General features: G+C 40.1%; 1 protein-coding gene across 2 annotated transcripts in view; it reads left to right on the top strand.

Annotated features, from left to right (window-relative positions):
• The window catches only part of LOC122549822 (calcium-binding mitochondrial carrier protein Aralar2), a 284,028-nt gene extending 261,922 nt beyond the window's left edge, over positions 1-22,106 (top strand). For both annotated transcript variants that reach the window (XM_043689903.1, XM_043689904.1), the window contains exon 18: positions 21,308-22,106. In XM_043689903.1, coding sequence (XP_043545838.1) covers positions 21,308-21,467 — 160 coding nt within the window. In that variant the 3' untranslated portion in view covers positions 21,468-22,106. The remainder of the gene's footprint in view (positions 1-21,307) is intronic.
• The last annotated feature ends 1,407 nt before the right edge of the window (positions 22,107-23,513 follow it).

The following is a 23,513-nucleotide window of genomic DNA, read 5'->3' as shown; positions in this document are numbered from 1 at the left end:
ATAAATTATCTCCTTCCTGTTGGATCACCCTAATTGGCCATCTATTTGATTGACTGTGCAGACATATCAGAGGCAGGGGCGAGTGAATCAGTTTATGCTAATCTTAGATTCACCAAATTATTTATTCATTTACTCCTTTACATTTCCTTCATTACAACTGTGACTATTTTTCCAAAGTATTTAGTTAACTGTAAAGTACTTTAGGATGTCTAACAGTCACAAAAAGCTCTACAAAAGTGCAAATTATTTGTTACAGTTTGGCACCTTAGCAAAGTAGAAATCTGTTATAACATTGTTGCGGCTGCCCAGAAAATGAAATCAGGAATGCATTAATAAATAAATACTTATCTTGTACTATTTGTACAAGATTAGCAAAGATTTAAATAAAGGTCTACCTCTTTTGGGAATCATGAGAACTCTGAGCTATAAGAAAATTCACATATTGAAGCACAATATAACAGACTTACACTGTATTTGCAAAGTCTTTCCATGTTTGTGTCTAAAACAGTCACCACAATTCTGAAAAAAGGACCCTGAGCTTCGGATTGCCTACCATTTCAAAACATCACTCTGTTCCCTGGCCAACATCTCTATCTCAGGCTTGCTGCAGGGCTCTAGCGAAGCTCAGTGCAGATTGGAAAACAACACCTCATTTTCTAATTGGGGACCCTACAACTTTCTGGACTCAATATTAGGGCCTAAGCTCTGCCATGTCTTTACCCCAGCCCCCACATACCAGGCCTTGTTAACAGTCTGCTATCATATACAGCTCATTGTTAGCCACTAACAGTTCTCATTAATAGCTATTCACTGTATTAGCGAGATTGTTTTTCACTTCTTTGTTTGTCCAACTGTTCTCCTTTCTCTTTGGGCTCTATTCCCACTCATTGTTTACTCTTTACCCCTCCTCCACCCTATTTTCTGCACATAAACTGACATTTTCCGACTCACCATAAGTTCTGAGGAAGGGTCACTGGATCCAAAACGTTAATTCTGATTTCTCTCCATAGATGCTGCCAGACCTACTGAACTTTTCCAGCAATTTGTGTTTTTGTTTATTATAATGTTTCATTACATCGTGACTCCTGAATTTATGCAGCCTTAAGTTTGAGACTCCACACATTGGCACAAAGCTGGTCTGTTTTTTTCTAAAAGCTGTTCCTCTTCTGAAGGATACTGTGTCCTTGTGTGTTTTTCAGAGGGGTCGCAAACATCTCCTGGTGCCGATTAGACTGGTTTGGTACAGACATTAAAGGGTATTAAGAGGCCTTTTTGTTTATATGTAAACAGATGAGACTTTAGGCCAAAGTGGTCATGTGTTAGAAGTGACGTGTGTGTATACTAAAAGGGGAATGGTCAGCTCTCTATCTGAGCAATTCAGTCCAAAACTAGTTGGGCGTTCAACAGTGAGCTGTGTGGAAACTCTCTCTCCTGCCCTTCTAACTTCAACCTGTAAGCATCTGTTCAATTTTTCAACTATGTTTTAAGGGGGCTTGCTTATTGCGACTGTTGTGCATATTCTGAACAGCATAATTAAGTCTAGTTTGGATAGACTGAGTTCTGGAGGGGTTCCTTATTCTGTTCTTTGTGTTTCATGTGTAATTTTGTAAATACATTTCTGTCTGTTCTAAAATCTAGTAGTCAACCTAGCTAGTTTACTCTGGGTAATTCTCACTGTACGCTTACCAAAATAAATTGCAAAGCTATGGTCTGGGTTGTCTGCTCAAGAATGTTATGAGTGGTCTGGCCTAGTCCATAACAGACTGGGGCTCTTTGCAGGATTTTAAACAGTGAGTGGTAGGTGCTAGTGTCTTTATTTTGGGTGTTGGTTTGGTTGGGGAGACAAAACTTAGGATAGTAATGGCTCTTTCAGTCGCTAAAAGTTTTCTGGATATGGATGCGGTGAATTTGGAAGTTTTGCAAAAGGTGAATAAGACCAAGCTGCAGGAACTAGCAGAGAAACTGGAATTGGAACTGCCTGCTTCTGTGAGGAAAGGAGAGATAATTACTTAGCATTTAAACTTGCTGGAGAAACCATCAGAATCTATAGAGATGGCAAGAATTCATTTGCAAAAGAAGCAGCTTGAGTTAGAGGTGAGAGATAAAGAAAGGGCAGCGGAAATGAAACAGTTTAAGTTATGAAAAGCAGAAGAGAGGGAAAAGAGAGAGCAGCAGAACAGAGAGAAAGAGAGTGTTTGAACTTCAGAAACTGACACTTAAAAAGGAAAGTCAGCTTAAAAGGCTGGAAATAAAGGCTGAAGGTAACCTGAGTGAGGAAGTAGTGTGAACTCATGTGGAAGAGCAGAGAGTTAAAGCAGCAAGGTCAGCAGCTGAAGTGGCTGATGATGATGAGCTGGTTCATAAAACACGGTTTGGCTTCCAGAATCAATTTCAGTCCATAAGCGATAGAAATTGGGGCAAAGAGAAATCCTCATGTGGAAAGGGAAAAGTAAATCTCAGTGAAGATCATAAGGATAACTTACCACAGGGTAAAAAGAAACACTTGAAGGGGACAAAGAAGTTAAAAAGCTCTGGTATTTTCATAGTAATAAAGTGGGCCACACAAAATTAGTGTTGGTAGGCTAGGAGAAAGCCAGATGTAGAAAAAATGGACAAGTCTGGGAGTTTTGTTGGAGTGGTAACAGAAAGCACAGCGGAAGCTAGAAAGCTGCATCAGAGTGTAAAAGATGATCAGAAGTTGGTTAAGGAGGAAGTGCCTGATAGGCTTAAAAATATACATGCAACGGTAAAGTTTATTCACATAGGCCAGGAGTAGCAGGTAAAGAGGTTACAATATTACGGGACACAGGATCCTCTCAGCCTGTGATACTGAAAAGCTTTGTCAGGCTCATTAATCCGGGAGCGTAGAGGTGAGGCTTCATTCCTGTTGAAGAGCTTATGCCTGAAATGTCAATTCTCCTGATCCTCGGATGCTGCCTGACCTGCTGTGCTTTTCCAGCACCACACTCTCAACTCAGTCTGTAATGCTGAAGGATGAGGAGACATGTACCCCTGGCAGACTATTGCCAAAAGGATATTGGTAACAGGAATCCATGGTGAGACAAAACCGCTCATTATGTAAAGTAAGGCTAGAGTGTCCAGAGAAGAATGGAGGATTTGTGATAGGAATACTGGACCAACTCTCAGCTCCAGGAATACAATTTGTCCTTGCAGATGATATAGCTGATTCACCGGTAGGCATTGAACAGCCAGTGGGGGTGCAGGCAACTGAAGAAATGAAGGATCTTTATTCAGGAACTTTCCCTGGTTGTGTGGTCACAAGATTACAGAGGATCAAGTTGAAGCAAGAGAGATTAAAAGGCACAGATAAGGAAGCTGACAGCTTTATCTGAGACTTTTTTTGATCAGATAAGTGGAACAGAGAAGGATCAAATAGGTAAACATGCATGTATCTTTAGTTCTGCTAAGCTGATTGAGTTACAGCAGAAAGGTGAGAACCTAAAACAGTTGTATCAAAAGGCATTTGCAGAGAAAGTAAATGCATCCCTGTGTCTTATTACTTAACAAATGATGTCTTAATGAGGAAATGGAGACAATTACACATTCTAGCAGGTGAGAAATGGCAAAGATTCATCAAATTGTTTTGCCAGTATGGTATAGAAAGGAGGTGCTGCTAGTGGCGTATGAGCTACCACTTGGAGGTTATTTAGAGGTGAGGAAAACATAGGATAAAATACAAAGATATTTTTATGGTCTGGACTACACAAGGATGTAATTGAATTTTGCCAGATGTGTCATTCATGTCAGCTAATCGGAAAACCACAGAAACTAATAAAACCTGCACCTTTAACATCTATTCCAGCATTTGAGGAACCTTTCACAAGAGCCTTGATTGATTGTGTAGGTTCCCCTACCTCAAACAAAATGTGGGCATAAGTATTTATTAACAATAATGAATGTGTTGACGAGATTTCCAGAGGCAACATCACAGCTAAAATGGTTGTAGAAGAATTATTTAAATTTTTTACTAGATACGGACTGCCAATAGAAATCCAGTCTGATCAAGGATCAAACTTTGCATCCAAACTATTCAAGGAGTTTATGGCTAACTTTGGAATAAAACAATTTAAATCTACTGTATACCATCCTGAATCGCAGGGAGCACTAGAGAGATGGCATCAAACACTGAAGACCAAGTTGTGGGCTTATGGTCAGAATTATCCAGATCACTGGGATAAGGGAGATCCGTTTGTACTTTTTGTGATCAGAGGTATACCGAATGAATCGACCAAATTCAGTCATTTGACTTAATTTTTGGGCATGAAGTAAGAGGACCATAAAAATTGATTAAGGAGAAATTAATAAGTCAGAATTCAGAGACCGCCCATTTGGACTATGTGCCAAATTTTAGAGAATGATTAAATAGAGCTGGAGAGTTGGCTGGACAGCATTTAAAAGTATCACAGCATACAATGAAACAGGAAGTGGATAAGAAATCACAAATTTTCAATTTTGCAATTGGGGATAAGATATTGGTGTTACTTCCAGTAACAGGTGAACCTTTAAAAGCAAGTTTTAGTGGACCTTATCAAATCGAGAAGAAATTGATTGAGGTGAACTACTTGATAAGGACTCCAGACAGAAAGAAATCTCAGTGTGTCATGTGAATATGCTCAAAAGCTATTTTGATAGGGAAGAAAAGCAAGAGGAGAGTGTGTTAATGATTACTGCACAGAAGGAAGAACCAAGTTCAGAGGATTCTGAATTGGACATTCCTCAAATCAATTGGACAATGAGGAAGTTGTCAAAAATTAGGATAAATTATTGAGTTACCTTCCACAAGAAAATCAAAATGACCTGAAAGAGCAATTATTATCACATGGGGAGATATGCGGAAATAAACTGAGAAATATTAATCTAATTGTGCATGATGTAGATATAGGAGATGCTGTTCTGATTAAGCAACACCCTTATAAGCATAACCCTCTAAAGTTGGCACAGGTTCTGAAGAAGATAGAGTGCATGCTCCAAGATGGCATAATCAAAGTGAGTTACAGTGACTGGAACTCACCCATAGTCATGGTACCAAAGCCAGATGTCACCCAACGATTATGTGTGGACTATCGCAAAGTCAACGCTGTTACAAAGACTGATGCATATCCAATTCCACAGTTGGAGGGCTGTGTTGAAAAGGTGGGACAAGCAACTTATATTTATAAGTTTTACTTGCTCAGAGGCTGCTGGCAAGGAACAAAGATAGTTTCAGCTTTTGTAACGCCAAATGGACTCTATCAGTTCAAAATCATGTTATTTGGTATGAAAAACGCTCCAACCACTTTTCAGAGACTGACAAATAAGGTCATTGCTGGATTACCCAACTGTGTGGTGAATATTGATGACCTGGTGATTTTTAGTCACTCATGGAAGGAACATTTACAGCATTTATCGGACTTGTTTGATTGACTTCGGAAGGCAAACTTGGTTGTAAACCAAGCTAAAAGTGAATTTGCCAACGTCCAAGTCACCTTCCTGGGCAATGTTATTGGACATGGACAAATGGTCCCATGGGATGCGAAAACAAAAGTAATTGGAGAATTACCCACACCGTCGATGAATAAAAGCAGGACTACAATTCCTGTGGTTGCGTGGATTTTACCGAACATTTGAGCCGAACTTTAGCAGTATGGCTGTCCCACTCACTGAATTGTTAAAAAGGGCAAGAAGTTTCAGTGGATAATGAACTGTCAAAAGGCATTTGACAGCCTTAAAACCACAGCCCCAGTGTTAGCCACACCGGATTACACGAAGCCTTTCAAGGTGGCTATCGATGCCAGTAATGTAGGTGTTGGTGCGGTGCTCCTGCAGGAGGATGATGAGGGAATAGAGAGACCCATCGGGTATTTTTCCAGGAAGTTGCACGTTCATCAACAGAAATATTAAGTGGTGAAGAAAGAGACTTTAAGCTTGGTGCTGGCATTACAACATTTCAGTGTTTATATTAGCAGCAATGCATCTGAGACAATCGTATATACTGACCATAACCATTGACATTTGTGGAAAAATTTAAAGATAAAAATGCCAGACAGTTTAGATGGAGCTTGTTGCAGCCGTTCAATTTGGCAATTGTGCATGTGATAGTTCGCAAAAATATGATTGCCCATGCGTTATTGAGACTCGAATGAGATATGGGGACGTTCAGTGGCGGGTGGGCCGCGGCCACAATTTGCATGTGGTTGTGCATGTTTGTGTGTTTATAGTTAGTATACAGTATATGTGTGTTTAGACTACAAACCCAGTTTTGAAGGGTTTTAAAAAATGAAGCCATCTTTTGGTAGTGATGGGTCATGTTTTTAAGGGGGGAGGTGTCACACAGCTGGTCCCTTTTTTCTAAACACTGTTCCTTTTCTCAAGAAAACTGTGTCCTTGGTTTTGTTTTCAGAGGTGTCATAAAGATTTCCCGGTGCCAATTAGATTGGTTTGGTACAGAGATTAAATGGTGTTGAAAGGCCTCTTTGTTTCTATGTAAACAGATGAGACTTAAGGCCAAAGTGGTCATGTTTTAGAAGTGACCTGTATAATGGAAGGGGAGTGGTCAGCTCTCCAGCTGAGCAGTTGAGACCCAAACTAGTTGAGGGTTCAACAATGTGGAAACTCTCTCTCTTTCTCTCTCTCTCACTCTCTTTCTTTCTTTCTGCCCTTCTAACTTCAATCTGTAAGCATCTGTTCCATTTTTTAAACTGTGTTTTAAGCGGGTTTGCTTATTGTGACTGTTGTGCATATTCAGAACAACATAATTATGTCTAGTTTGGATAGACTGAGTTCTGGAGGGTTTCCTTATTTTGTTCTTTGTGTTTCATTGTGTAATTTTGTAAATACATTTCTGTCTGTTTTAAAATCTAGTTGTCAACCTAGCTAGTTTATTCTGGGTAATTCTCACTGTACGCTTACCAAAATAAATTGCAAAGTTATGGTCTGGGTTGCCTGCTGAAGAATGTTTTGAATGGTCTGGCCTAGTCCATAACAACATTCATTTGAAAGAAAGTCATGACCTCAGTGGCTTCAGGTTTTCCTGGCTTGCATTTGACTGAGTGTTCATTTGATAATTTTAAAACTGTTTTCAAAATCTCTCTTCTTTGCACCCCCTGACTCCTCCACGCCTCTCTCCTTTACAGCCTGGTCACTAAAGTAGTACAGTTTCTGTCCTTCAGAAGCTCTTATCTTCACAGCTTCCTGACGTTGCAAGCTGTCTCCTCTGTAGCGTCTTGGCCCTTTGCAGCTGTGTCCATGCGGATCATGTCCTGGAAATACAAATTTCTGCTTTCAATCATGAAGTTACCATTGATCAGAACCTGAATTTGACCACATAAATACTGTGAGAAAGTGAGGACTGCAGATGCTGGAGTACCAGAGTTGAAAAATGTGGTGCTGGAAAAACACAGCAGGCCAGGCAGCGTCTGAGGAGCAGGGAAATCGACGTTTCGGGCAAAAGCCCTTCATCAGGCATTCCTGAAGAAGGGCTTATGCCCGAAACGTCGATTTTCCTGCTCTTCGGATGCTGCCTGGCCTGCTGTGTTTTTCCAGCACCACATTTTTCAACACATAAATACTGTGTATAGCTCCATGAATAGTTTAGAGGTTAAGAAATAACTGAAGTATGTAACTTACCTCCTATTTCTCTAACGTCTGTTCATGATATACAAAGGGCAAAAGTGAGGACTGAAGATGCTGGAAATGAGAGTTTAGATCAGAGTGGTGCTGGAAAAGCACAGCAGGTCAGGCAGCATCCGAGAAGCAGGGAAATCGACGTTTCTGGCAAAAGCCCTTCATCAGGCTTCCTGATGAAGGGCTTTTGCCCGAAACAGCGATATTCCTGCTCCTCGGATGCTGCCTGACCTGCTGTGCTTTTCCAGCACCACTCTGATCTAAACCCATGATTTACAAAGTACCATTCCACAATGTGATGGCATACTTTGTGCTTGTCTGGATGAGTGCAACTATAACAGGAGGTTCAATACTATCTAGAAGAAAGCAGTCTGCTTGATTGGCAACCCATGCACCACCATCAACATCCACTCCCTTTACCACAGAATGGCAGTATTGTGTATCACTTACAAAATGCACTGCAGTAAATCACCATAGCTCCTTCCTGTGACCGATACCACATGGAATGACAAGCACAGGTGCAAGGGAATACCATCATCTGCAAGTTCTCCTTCAAACCACACAGCACCCTGACTTGAAACTGTATTGCAGAGTTTTCATTGTCACAGGGTGGAAGCTCCCTTCCTAACAGCAATATGGGTGTATCTACACACCAAAGACTGTACCAGTTCAAAGCGATAGCTTACTGCCAACTCATCAGCTGCGGTTAGGGATAAGCAGTAAATGCTGCCCTAGCCAGCGATGACCACATTCGATAGATTAATAAATAAAGACATTCCTCTCTTACCCTTGCAGTCTCTTTGTTGTTCACGTTGTTGCACTGCCACTTATTTTCACGTTGCTCCTCCAGCCTCAGAAGCTACTGTAACATATTTTCTGCTGATAGATTCAATTGCATCTCACTAGTGAACTTATCAGCAATAGGTGCAGCAGATTGAAGGAGCAGATCCTCACAGATTTTGTCACATGTTCATAGGTGACTTTTCTTTCATTGCTCACTCCTTTGAATTTTCATTGCTTGAATTTTCCCATTATTTTTGGCAGCGTTTGAATTTGTCCACTGGCCCCATGTATTTTGAGCCCTGCTCCAGAAAGCATACAAAGGAGAGATAGCAGAATTGTTGCATGGATAAAATAATACAGTTTCAATGATAGACTTGAGAAGTCGGTATTTTAAGAGAAAAGAAAGATGAAGAATATTTTGCCAAGTTAAATAAGCTAAATAGAAATAACTGCTTTCAATGTAGGCTTAATAGCTGGATGACACAGATAAGGTATTTGGAAACAAAACAAGTGATATGAAGATCAGTTTTTAAAAAAAAAACTGATATTATTCTGAATTAAATGATATCCAACTGAGCCAACCAGCCCCTGAAATATGCACCATAAGTAATTCCCAAATATGAGCAGTTTTCAATTTTTAAAAAATTTCATTCAGAGATATGGAATTTACTGCCCATTCTTCGTTGCCCTTAGAAGGTGGTGGTGCACTGCTTTCTTGAACCAGTGAAGTCCAGTACACCTATTAAGGAGCTAGTTCCAGAATTTTGATCCAACAATACTGAAGCAGCAACCCTATATTTCCAAGTAAGGATGGTATGTTCCTTGGAGGGAAACTTACAAGTGGTGTTGTTCCCATGTCTCTGCTACATTTGTCCTTCTAGATAGTAGTGTTTGTGGGTTTGGAGAAACTGTGTACAGATCCTTGTTGCACTGAATCTTGTAGGTGGTACTCATTGCTTCTGGAATACTGATATGAAGGTACGGGCCATGGGATCTAAGGCAGTTTGGCTAATTGGGTCCAGAATTGGCTGGGTGCTAGATTATGATTGTCATGGGGTGCTTTCTGGCTGGAAGTTTGTGTCCAGTTGGGTTCCGCAGGGATCAGTGTTGGGGCCCTTGCTGTTTGTCACATCTATAAATGCTTTAGACTTGAATGTAGTAGTGTTGATCAATAAGTTTGCAGATGTTACAAAAATTGGTAAATAGTGATGAGGATATAGGAGGATATAGACAAACTGGTCAGATGGGCTGATCCATGGCGAATTGAATTCAATCCAGATAAATATGGAGTGATGCACTTTGGCAGGACACTTAAGGCAAGGGAACACATAATGACCTGTAGGAACCTTGGTGTGCATGTCCATCAGTCCCTTAAGATTGTGGAACAAATAGATAAAATGATGAAGAAGGCATATGGAATATTTTGCTGACATGTGGAGTTTATGTTGGAACTGTATAAACCATTAGTTAGGCCACAGCTAGAGTACTATGTGCAGTTCTGGATTCCACTTTATAGGGAGGATATATTGCACTGGAGATGATGCAGAGAAGATTTCCCAGGATGTTGCCGGGGCTGGAGACTTTCAATAATGAAGAGACATTGGATAGATGGAGGTTACTTTCTTTGGAGCAAAGACTAAGGAAAGGAGTTACCTGATTGATATATGTAAAATTGTAAGGGTCATAGGGAAGGAACATTCCCTTGGTGCAAGGATCAGTGACCAGGGGGCATAGATCTAAGGTAAGGAGGTTTAGAGGGGATGTGAAGGGAAAAAGATTTTTACTCAGAGGGTGGTGTGAATCTGGAATCCACTGCCTGTAAGAGTGGTAGAGGTAGAAACCTTAATAATATTTCAGTATTTAGATGTACACTTGTGATGCCAAGGCATACAAGATTCGAGGTCAAGTGCCTGAAAAAAGGGATTGGATTAGTTAGGTGGGTATTTCTGACTGGTACAGAGTCAATAAGCTGCAGTCTTTCTTTGTATTATAAACCTCAATGTCTCTAAAAATCTTCAATTGGTAAGTAAGCAGATAGATGCAGTTTCTGTTTTTAATAATATAAAAAGTCTGAATGATTGACACTTTCATTGTCTTGTAGCTAAAGGTAGTTTAAGGAGGAATTAAGTACCATTGCCATCACTAGAGGAGTAGCGAATTACACAAATGAATGGGGCTGAAGGCAGATGGGTTCCACGGCTCTAATGGCTTGGAACCTAAAAGAGAGGATACACAGATAGTGGATGCATTGGTTGTAATTTTTCCAAAAATCCTTGGAGTCTAATGATCCACCAGAGGATTAGAAAACTGCTGATGTGACATCCCTATTTAAAAAGGTAGTCTAAATGCAAATAACTATAGGCTAATGAGCCTGACATTGACTGTTAGAAAAGTATTGGAATCAATTACTAAATAAGTGTTAGCAGAACATTTGGGAAACCAAAATCTAATGAAGCAGAGTCAGCATGGTTTCATGAAAGGGAATTCGTATTTGACTAATTTAGAACATAGAACGTTAGAGCACAGTACAGGCTCTTTGGCCCTCGATGTTGCACCACCCTGTGAAATTAATCTATTGCCTTTCTAACCTACGCCGTTCCATTATTATCCAAATGTATGTCCAATGCCCATTTAAATGCCTTTAATGTTGGTGAGTCTACTACAGTTGCAGGCAGGCCATTCAATGCCCCTAATACTCTCTGAGTAAAAAACGCTACCCCTGATATCTGTCCTATATCTATCACTCCTCAATTTAAAGCTGTGTCCCCTTCACCAGTTGAGGAAAAAGACTCTGACTGTCCACCCTATCTAATCCTCTGATTATCTTTTCGTCTCAATTACGTAACCTCTCAACCTTCTTGCCAATGAAAACAGCCTCAGTTCCCTCAGCCTTTCCTCTTAAGACCTTCCTTCCATACCATGCAACATCCTAGTAAATCTCCTGTGAACACTTTCTAAAGCTTCCGCATCTTTTTTATAATGTGGTGACCAGAACTGCACGCAATACTCCAGGTGCGGCTTGTACAGCTGAAGCATGATCTCGTGGCTCTGAAGCTAAATCCCCCTACCAATAAATGACTTCTGAACAACCCTATCAACCTGGGTGGCAACTTGCAGGGATTTATGCACTTGGACACCGAGATCTCTCTGTTTATCTACACTTCCAAGAAGTTTACCATTAGCCTAGTACTCTGCATTCCTGGTACTTCTTCTGAAACAAACTACCTCACACTTCTCCGCGTTAAACTCCATTTGCCACTTCTCAGCCTAGCTCTGCATCTTAGCTATGTCCCTCTGTAACCCACAACATCCTTCGGCATTACCCACAACTCTGCCTATCTTCGTGTCATCTGCAAATTTCCTAATCCATCCTTCTACGCCCACCTCCATATCATTTATAAAAATGACAAACAATAGTGGCCCCAAAACAGATCTTTGTGGCACACCATTGGTAACTGAACTCCAGCATGAACATTTCACATCAGCTACACCCTCTGTCTTCTTTCAGCTAGCCAATTTCTGATCCAAACCGCTAAATCACCTTCAATCCTGAAACTCTGTATTTTGTGCAATAGCCTACCATGTGAAACCTTATCAAACGCCTTACTGGAGTCCATATATGTCACATCAACCACCTTACCTTCATCCATCTGTTTTGTTACCTTCTCAAAGAACTCAATAAGGTGAGTGAGGCACGACCTACCCTTTGCAAAGCCGTGTTGACTATCCCTAATCAAATTATTCATTTCCGGATAATTATAAACCCTATCTCTTATAGTCTTTTCCAACATCTTACCTACAACCAAAGTAAAGCTCGCTAGCCTATAATTATCAGGGTTATCCCGACTCCTCTTCTTAAACAAGGGAACAACATTTGCTATCCTCCAGTCTTCTGGCACTACTCCTGTCGACAATGATGACATAAAGATCGAAGCCAAAGGCTCAGCAATCTCCCTCCTGGCTTCCCAGGGAATCCGAGGATAAATCCATCCGGCCCAGGGGTCTTATCTATTTTCAGATCTTCCAACATTGCTAAAACCTGCTCTTTGTCAACCTCAATCCCATGTAGTCTTACAGCCAATATCTCATGATTTGGAGATGCCGGTGTTGGACTAAAGTTAAAAAACACACAACGCCAGGTTTAATTGGAAGCGCACTAGCTTTCGGAGCGACAAATTTGTACTTGCAGGGTTACATTGTACTTTGCTCAAAAACTGCATGCATTCATGTAAAACTCCGTTATCTCACTTTTTAGATTAGAATCAATGTGAACATCATGGCATAGACAGAGTACACAGGGGGCCAACACCTTCAACATATTGTCTAGCTATCACCATTGTTAACAGCTAACCTGGGAATGCAACTTTTTGAAAAAAAGGTTTTGTGATTTACACATGAAAGAAGTGAAACTATCATGGTATTCTAACAGATGAAAGGCTTAACAGACAATCAACTTTTCAATGTATAATTTCAGTTACATCACACTGTAAATTTTTGCAATAAATTCTGTGTTGGGATTGAGCCCTCCACTACCACCTGATGAAGGAGCGTCACTCCGAAAGCTAGTGTGCTTCCAAGTAAACCTCTTGGACTATAACCTAGTGTTGTGTGATTTTTAGCCTGTATCTCCGTACTCTTACTAATATTGCCCTTTTCCAATGTGAATACTGATTAAAAAGTAATCATTAGGCTCTTCCCCCATGTCCTCAGATTCTACACACAACTTTCCACTATTATCTTTGATTGACGCTAATCTTACTCTGGTCATTCTTTTATTCCTGATACACCTATAGAAGGCCTTTGGGTTTTCCTTGATTCTGTAAGCCAACAACTTCTCATGTCCCCTCCTGGCTCTTCTGAGCCCTCTCTTTAGATATTTTCTGGCTAACTTATAACTCTCAAGTACCCTAACTGAGCCTTCACACCCCATCCTCATGTAAGCTGCCTTCTTCCTCTTGACAAGAGCTTCAACTTCTTTAGTAAACCATGGCTCCCTCTCTCGACAACTACCTTCCTGCCTGATAGGAATATACTTATCAAGGACCCGCAGTAGCTTGTCCTTGAATAAGCTCCACATTTCAAGTGTGTCTATCCCCATTAGAGTTTTTCAAAGAAGTCTCAACCAAAGTGGATGGAGAAGAATCAGTAGATGTTGTATTTGGACTTCCAGAAGGTGTTTGACAAGGAATCTCAAAAAATTATAATATAATGTTTGAGGTAGTATATTAGTATGGAAAGAGAGTAGGCTAATTAGCAGGAAACATCAAGTAAGAATAAGGTGATCTTTTTTGTGTTGGCTACCTCTGACCAGTGGGGTTTCACAGGATCAGTGCTGGGACAACAACTATATAGAACATAAGAACTAGGAGCAGAAGTAGGCCATCTGGCCCTTTGAACCCGCTTCGCCATTCAATAAGATCATGGCTGATCTTCTCATGGCCTCAGCTCCACTTACCTGTCCTCTCACCATAGCCATTAATTTCTTTACTGTTCAAAAAGTGTCTATCTTAGCTTTAAAACATTCAATGAAGAAACCTCAACTACTTCATTGGTCATAGAATTCCAGATTCACAACCTTGAGGATGTTCCCTCTCAAATTCAGCCCTAAATCTGCTCCCCTAATTTCGAGACTTTGCACTCTTGTCCTAGTTTCACCTCCCTCCACCCCACCAGTGGAAACATTCTCTCTACTTCTATCTTATCTATTCCCTTCATAATTTTATATGTTTCTATAAAGATCCCCCCTCATTCTTCTAAATTCCAATGAATATAATCCCAGTCTACTCAGTCTCACCTCGTAAGCCAACCCCCAAACTCCAGAATCAACCTTATCAACCTCCTCTAGTGCCAGTATATGTTTCTCAGAGACCAAAACTGAAGGCAGTACCCTATATAGCTGCAACATAACCTCCCTCTTTCAACTTAATCCCTTTAGCAATGAAGGACAAAATTCTATTTGCTTTCTTAATTCCATGTTGCAAATGCAGACCAACCTTCTGTGATTCATGCAGGGCCATCTGCACAGCAACATTCTTCAATATTTTTACCATTCAAATAATAGTCTTTTTTACTGTTATTCCCACCAAAATAGACGACTTCACATTTATTAACATTGTATTTCATCTGCCAGACCTTTACCCACTCACTTAAACTAGGTAAAAACAATGACTGCAGATGCTGGAAACCAGATTCTGGATTAGTGGTGCTGGAAGAGCACAGCAGTTCAGGCAGCATCCGAGGAGCAGTAAAATTGACGTTTCGGGCAAAAGCCCTTTATCAGGAATAAAGGCAGAGGGCCTGAAGGGTGGAGAGATAAGCTAGAGGAGGGTGGGGGTGGGGAGAAAGTAGCATAGAGTACAATAGGTGAGTGGGGGAGGGGATGAAGGTGATAGTTCAGGGAGAAGGGTGGAGTGGATAGGTGGAAAAGAAGATAGGCAGGTAGGACAAGCCATGGGGATATTGCTGAGCTGGAAGTTTGGAACTAGGGTGAGGTTGGGGAAGGGGAAATGAGGAAACTGTTGAAGTCCACATTGATGCCCTGGGGTTGAAGTGTTCCAAGGCGGAAGATGAGGCGTTCTTCCTCCAGGCGTCGGATGGTGAGGGAGCGGCGGTGAAGGAGGCCCAGGACCTCCATGTCCTTGGCAGAGTGGGAGGGGGAGTTGAAATGTTGGGCCACAGGGCGGTGTGGTTGATTGGTGCGAGTGTCCCGGAGATTTTCCCTAAAGCGCTCTGCTAGGAGGTGTCCAGTCTCCCCAGTGCTGGTCCCTGAGGCATACCAGTAGTCACTAATCGCCAACCACAAAAGCACTCATTTATTCCTAATCTTTATTTCCTGTTAGTTAACCAATCCTGTATCCATGCCACTACGTTACCTGTATCACTTATTTTATGTAGCAGCCTTTTGTGTGGCACTTGTCAAATGCCTTTTGGAAATTTAGCTACACCAGATCTACTGGGTCCCCGTTGTCCACTGTGCTTGTAATGTCTTCATAGAATTCCAGTAGATTAGTTAAACATGACCTGCCTTTCATGAACTCATGCTGTGTTTGCCCAACAGGACAATTTCTGTCTAAATGTCTTGTTTACAGTATATACTAATGACTTGGAAGAAAGTGAATGTATTGTAGCCAGATTTTCAAATGACACAGAAATAGTTGTAAAGGCAGGTTGTGAGAGGCATACAAACAGTTTACAGAAATATTAATAGGTTAAGGAATTGGGCAAAAAATTGACAAATGGAACATGATATGGCAAAAGTTGCAATTGTTCATTCTGGAAGGGAGAAAAGATAATAGTTTAGTAAACTTTATTTTAACCAGCACTCTCAATAAACCAGAAAATGTATATACCTCAAATATCAGAAATGTACTGTATTATTGCAATCTCCACAATTTCCAAGTAGTCACTTGAGGGTGTATGTGAAAAAGCTCTCTGCTGGTATGTATTATTTAAGGCAAAGTTGCATTATTGTTTAAGTGACTTATGCTGTAAATAAAGCATAACTGTGATGTATATAACTCCACACCACATTTTGATTAATTATGTGTGTTTGTATATTGATTATGTGGACCTTTTGATCAACTAGAATATTCAATCAATTGACACACTCCTGGTCACATTGGTGCTGGTTAATAAAATGTTTGCTGTATTATTTAAATGGAGAAAAACTGCGGAAAGTTGCAACACAAATAAACTTGAGGATACCTGCACAGACACAGAAAGCTAGCACACAGGTGCAGCAGGTAATCAGGAAGGTTAACAGAAATTTGGGCCTTCTCCAAGGGAATTGAAGTATAAGAGTAAGTCAGTCTTATTGCAACTGCAGAAGGTGCAGGTGAGACCACATCTGGAGTACGACAGCAGTTTTGGTCCCCTTATTTAAGAAAATATGTTATCCCGTTGGCAGCAGTTCAGGGAAGGTTCACTAGGATGATCCTCAGTATGGAGATCTTTTGAGCAAAGTTCAAACAGGTTGGACTCTACTTACTGGAATGTAAAACACTGAGAGGTAGTCTCATTGAAAAGTACATGGTTCTTCAGGGGCTTGACAGGGTAAATGCTGAGAGGAATTTTCCCCTCATGGATGAATCTAGAATCAGAGGGCATAGTCTCAGAATTGAGGGTAGAAGAGTGTGGTGCTGGAAAAGTACAACTGGTCAGGCAGCATCCGAGGAGCAGGAGAATCGACGTTTCGAGATGTCGATTCTCCTGCTCCTCTGATGCTGCCTGACCAGCTGTGCTTCTCCAGCACCACACTCTTCAACTCTGATCTCCAGCATCTGCAATCCTCACTTTCTCTTCAGAATTAAAGGTACCAATTTAAGACTGAGATGAAGAGGAATTTTATCTCTGAGGGTTGAGAGCTTTGGAATTCCTTACCACAGAGATCTGTGAGGCAGATCCTTGTGTATATTTATGTCTTAGATTCTTGATCAGTAGGGGAAATCAAAGTTTATGGGGAAAAGACAGGGAAGAGGATGTGAGGATTGTTGATGGATCAGTGATCCTATTGAATGGTACAGCAAGCTCAAGGCAAGTTAAAAGTCAACCTTATCGCAGAGGTTCTGGAGTCATGCAAAGGGCAGATCCGATAAGGATGACAGATTTCCTTCCACAAAGGCCATTAGTGAACCAGAAGGATTTTTATAATAATTGACAGTGATTACATGGTCAAAATTAAGCCAACTTTTAATTCTAGTTTTTATTACATTCAAATTTCACCATCTGCTACTGTCACTGTTTTTATCACTGCCTGGATCCAAATCTCAGAAACTTCCACCCTAACAACAAATGACAAATGCAGCTTAGCAACACATTTGCAAAGGCAATTAAATGTTGGTTTTACCTATCACATTACAAAAATTAATAATAAAATAAAAGTTTACAAGACCTTGGATTCTACTCCTTAAAATTCAGAAGATTAACAGGAAGAGATAGAATTGCTAAAGAGAAAGGTTTAATAGGAGTGGTTATCTTACTGGGCTTGTAACCTGCTGGCCTGACTCAGTGATCCAAGGTCTCGAGTTCAAATACAGAATTTAAATTGAAAATTGAAGAGTATCTCTAATAGTGGCCATGAAACTGCTGGATTATTGGAAAAATTCATGTGACTCATTAATGTCATTTAGGGAAGTCAATCTACTGCTCTTGACTAGTCTGGCATATGTCACTCCAAACAAAGCAACACACCTGTGAAATAATCTAGGAAGACACTCTGTTGTATCCAAGAATGCCAATTAGGGATGAGCAATAAATCCTAAAACTCCACAATGTTCAAAATCAGACTGCACTTTGAGTACTGCATTCAGTTTTGCTCAGCAAGAGATGAGGGAAACAGTCAAACAAAGGGACTAGTGCAACAGGCCAGTGATTCTTAGCATCAAAATATTGAGTTACAAGGAAGGACTGGGAAGAACTGAACTTGTTTAGCCATTTAGCAGGACAATCTTGAAAAGATTTGTTCTCAGATATTTCATCACCATGCTAGATAACATCATCAGTGAGCCTCCGTTGAAATGCTGGTGTTCTGTCCCGCTTTCTGTTTGTGTGTCTTGGTCTGTTAGGGTGGGTGATATCACTTCTGGTTCTTTTTCTGAGAGGTTGATAAATGAGGTCCAAATCGATGTGTTTGTTGATGGAGTTCTGGTTTGAATGCCAGGTCTCTAGGAATTCCCAAATGTGTCTTGTTTAGCCGCAGGATAGATGTGTTGTCCCAGTCGAACTTCGTCTGTGTGTAAGGATAATAGTGATAGTTGGTCATGTCTTTTGGTGGCTAGTTGGTGCTCATGTATCCTGCCCGTCTGTCCGATGTAGCTTTTGCTGCAGTCCTTGCAGGGTATTTTGTATATGATGTTTGTTCTGCTGGTTGTTGATACAGGATCCTTTAGGTCCATCAAGAGCTGCTTCAATATGTAGGTACGCTTGTGGGCTACCATGCTGCCTAGGGGCCGGAGTAGCCTGGTCGTCATCTCTGAGATGTCTTTAATGTATGGTAATGTGGCTAGAGTCTCTGGGCATGTTGTGTCTTCTTGTTTAGGTTTGTTGTGTAAGAATCGGGGACTATGCTTAGCAGGTACCTGTTGTTCTTGAATATGTTGTATAGGTGAGTTTCTTCGACTTCTCTTAGTTCCTGGGTGCTGGGACACCAGTTCAACTGGGACAATACATCTATCCTGGGACAGGATAAACAAAGACATGTACGGGAATTCTTAGCGGCCTGGCATTCGAACCACAGCTCCATCAACAAATGCATTGATTTGGACCTCATTTACCAACCTCTCAGGAAAAGAGCTGCAAGTGATATCACCCACCACAACAGACCAAGACACACAAACAGAAAGCAGGACAGAACGCCAGCGCTTCACCATAGGCTCACTGATGATGTTACTTAGCATGGTGATGAAATGTCTGAGAACAAATCTACCAGCTCAGTGAGCAAACTTATAACCTGAACCACAATCTGAGCTACAAATCCTCTCAAATCACAAAACTTGAAAGGAACATAGAAATATATTAAATGTTAAACAGCATTGAGAATGCAAAGCAGAAGCATTACTTTGAGGTACACCAAGATAGTAAATTAGGAGATGCAAATTCAAATTGGTGAAAAGGAAGCTTAGGTTAGTTCCCAGGAAAGCAACTTCAAATAAAGAATTACAGTGGAACAAAGCACTTTATAACCTTTTGGACTTAATATTGAGTTCAACACCTTCAGATTGTGAACTCTACTCCCATTTCACATCCTCCTTTTAGCTTTACTTGTTGCATTCTTTGGCATCATGTCCTCTCTCCTCCCTTCCCCCACTCAGTGGGACCATCTGTTTTTTCGAGTTTGGCAGTTGAACACAGCTATGCTGCTATTCTCACATTTTGATCTAGCATAAATACTGTCCCCTCTACACTGCACGTCAGTTCTGATGAAGAGTCATCTTGACATGAAGTGTTAGATTGCTATATGTCTGTGAATACTGCCTAACCTGCTATGACTTCTAGCATTTTTTTGTTTTCTGTTTAAAGAATGATGTTCAGGATAGATGAGTGAAAATTAAAATCTTAAATTATTTCAGATGATATTTAGAATGCACTGGGGTGAAAGGAAGTTATTTGAATATATCACCTCGCTGCCATGTGATTTAAGGTTTAATTTCTAGTACATAGAGAACACTAGAGTCAAAGAGCATGGAAACAGATTAATTCAGTCCAACTAGTCCACGGGCACCATGTTCCCAAACTAAACTAGTCCCACTTGCCTGCTTTAGGTTCATATCCCTCCAGACCTTTCCTATTCATGTACTTATCCAAATGTCTTTTAAATGCTTCAGCATCCATCACTTCCTCTGGCAGTGCATTCCACATACGAAAAATAAAGTTGTCCCTCATGTCCTTTTTAAAACTTGCTCCTCCCACCTTAAAAATATGCCTCCTAGTTTAAACTCCCCCATCCTAGGGAAAATACCCTTACTTTTACCTTAACTATGCCCCTTATCATTCTATAAACTTTAAAGGTCACCCCTCAACCTCCTATGTTCCACTGAAAATAGTCATTCCTGGCAATATGCTGTTAAATCTTTTCTGAACACTTTCCAGTTTAATAATAATCTTGCTATAGCTGGGTGATCAGAATTGCACACAGTATTCCAGAACAGACCTTACCAACATTCTTTACAATCTCAACATGACATCCCAACTTCCATGCTCAAAGATCTTAGCAATGAAGGCAAGCATTTGCTTCTTTACCACACTGTCTACCTGTGTCAAAAACTTCAAAGAATTATGTACCTAAACCCCTTGGTCTCTCTGTTCTACAACACTATACAGGGCCCTACCATTAATTGTATAAGTCCTGTTTTTGTATTCCAGAACAGACCTTACCAACATTCTTTACAATCTCAACATGACATCCCCACTTCCATGCTCAAAGATCTTAGCAATGAAGGCAAGCATTTGCTTCTTTACCACACTGTCTACCTGTGTCAAAAACCTCAAAGAATTATGTACCTAAATCCCTTGGTCTCTCTGTTCTACAACACTACACAGGGCCCTACCATTAATTGTATAAGTCCTGTTTTTGTTTTTTTTTACCAAAATGCAATACCTTGCATTTGTCCAAATCAAACTCCATCTGCCATTCCTCAGTCCATTGATTAAGATCCCTTTGTAAGACCTTGAGAATTTTTTAAAACAGTAGCATACCACCAATTTTTGTGTCATCTGCGAGCTTACTAACCATGCATTCCATATTCTCATGCATATTGTTTATATCAATGACAGCAAATGTGAACCCAGTACTGATCCCTGTGGAACACCGAATAAAAGCAAATTATTGCGGATGCTGGAATCTGAAACCTGAAATCTGTAAGGAGAGATGCTGGAATCTCTCCTTACAGATGCTGCCAGACCTGCTGAGATTTTCCAGCATTTTCTCTTCTGTGGAACACCACTAGACACAGCCCTCCAGTCTGACGACAATCTCCACCATCACCCTATGTTTCCTACCGTCAAGCCAATTTTGTGTCCAATTGGCAAGCTCACACTGAATCCTATGTGATCTAACTTTACTAATTAGTCTATCGGACAAAACCTTAAAAAAGGCTTTACTGAAGTCCAAGTAAATATCTACCACTCTGCCCTTAGCTTCACCTTACTAATTGGCAACAATGTTATTTCTCTGTGCAACTTTCCTTCAATTATTTATAATGCCCCCACCAATAATTTTAACCAATACCAGAAAATATCAATTATTGTTAAGGCGAGAACTTTGTGTCTTCACTTAATTTGTTTTCTATATTTAAGCTAAAGAAAATGTTTGTAGTACACTTTAAACTGTGTTTTGCTTTAGAACTCTTAAGGTATCTTTGTTCATCTAACTACCACCTTTTGTTTTCACTTTCCTTCCTAATAGGAGAAAATCTGGAATTTCACTACCACATTCTAGATTTAGTTTAACTGGCAGGAATCCAGACTACATCGGTGGATATAAATTAGTCATTTCTACATTTTCTGGAGTTGAACGCAAATTTGGACTTTACCTACCACGATTTTCACCCTCTAATCCACCATGATCTTACGATTCGAAAGCCAGACAAAACGTTAAGACTCTTGTGGCATATAATAGTGGGAGAAAGAGGTAATGTATCCTGGTTTACAGCCGTTTGTTGGCCGTCAACCTGAGAGATACTTTCACTTGTGCGATGTGATGTAAAAATGATTATTGGGTACAGAATGCATGAATTGTTTGTTTTGTGATTTATTAAAAAAGCTTTACTTTTACATTTTGATGTTTTATGTATATTAATGTAAATAGTGAACTGTTTGAAAAGACCCAGTTGCTACTTTAGTGTAAAGTACTGTTGAGATTAGAATTTTTTTCTTCAATATTGGATTAACATATGCTTGACAAATTATGATACTTCAAATAAATGTTTTAATCAGTGGAAATTTTACCTGTAATGTAGAAATGACTTGATTGTATTCGAACAAGGATTTATTCCAATACTGACCAATATTGTTGAGCTATGAAATCTGTACTTTAATGAAACTTTGTTTGACTTCTTCGGAATGATCCATTGAAACATCAAATATAACTGGACAGTTCATTTTAGATTTGAAAGTATGTTCACTGTTGAATTGAATATATTGCTTAAGTCATTTGTGATGGATTTGCTTAAACATCTCAGTTATGCTCGAAGTTGGTTTAAATGATAGCCAAATATATGGAAACAAAATATTTGCAAGCATTGTGCATATCTTTTCAAAACATTTTAATACAAGAACATTCTTGTATCCAGTGGAAATATATATTCAGTTGTTTATGAACTTCTCTGTTGGTGATAAAATAGTACTGTTCTCCGTATATTGTATATGGATAACATATCACAGATATAATTCCACAGTTCTAGAAGATCTCAGTGATACAAGTTGCAAAACTCTTAGATATCATGTCAAAGGGCTGACAGCATGCAGCCGTGACTGTCCCTCAGTAGATGTTTTGCTGCTCTTTGCTTCTGTGTGGTACCTTGCCCTGCAGGAGAGGAGGTCACAGAGTGCTGCAATATTTATAGCTAGGAATATGTCGAAGTTGTGAGACTTGCAGCACTGTTAAGTATGTGAGGTTGAGGTTCTGATTGTTAGAGATTGTTCATGTGCTGTGGTGCAGTGTGTAGTTGTGAGAGATTGATGATGCATAGTTTGCAAGATGTGTTCACTGGCCTTGGCCACTCGTGAGATCAGAGAGCAAATTGTAGTCAAGTCTTTAAGACTAGATTTCTGACACTGATCTCCATGGCTAATTGCTTGCATTCCTTTCTAATCCATATTGGATAGTTTTTTGACCATCTACAGAATTTTTCCTCTCCCTTATACCTCCTGCATTAAGACCACCAACATGAATGTGAGAACCTCGGAGCCCTCTCATTGTTGCATTACTCCTTATATTTCATTAAATTAGGAACCGAAATAAGCCAGTTCACCCAACAAGTCTGTTGTGTCATTCATTATCTGAGTAAAGCTACATTCCACTTCACAGTTTGCCCTCTCCCTTGGTCATTTTGTGGCTCAAAGATGTGTCTAACTCAGCATTAAATGCATTCAGTGACACAGCCTCTGCTTTCCTCTGGGGACTAAAATTCCAAAGACTAATGATCCTGAGAAGCAGCTGCTTCTCCTCATCTCAGTTTCAAAAGGAGGTCTCCCGTTTAAGACTATGCCCCCTAATTCTGAGGCAAGATAGGGTTAGCATTTATAAGGTCCTTTATATATTTCAATAAAATAACATCTCAATCTTCTGTTTTCCGACGAGTATAGGTCAGAACTTTTCAGCCTTTTTTTTAAAAACTGGACAACCCTCCTCATTCCAAGAATCAGTACAGTAAATCTTTTCTGAACTGTTAGAATTGGAGACCAAAACAGTATACCATACTCCATTTACTTGTAATGCTGAGGGGTTGCAGTATAAATTCCAACATTCTTTTCACCTGCTTGATTACTTACTGTACCTATACATTAATATTTTGTAATTCATGGTAAAGGACACCCTGATCCCTTTGTATTGCAGAATTCTGCAATCTCTTTCCAATTATATAATATACTGCTTTACTATTTTGCCTACC

This window comes from Chiloscyllium plagiosum, chromosome 5, assembly GCF_004010195.1.
Source record: "Chiloscyllium plagiosum isolate BGI_BamShark_2017 chromosome 5, ASM401019v2, whole genome shotgun sequence".
NCBI classification, from domain to species: domain Eukaryota; kingdom Metazoa; phylum Chordata; class Chondrichthyes; order Orectolobiformes; family Hemiscylliidae; genus Chiloscyllium; species Chiloscyllium plagiosum.
Note: the sequence above shows the minus strand (reverse complement) of the source record. Positions and strands in the feature narration are given on the sequence as shown.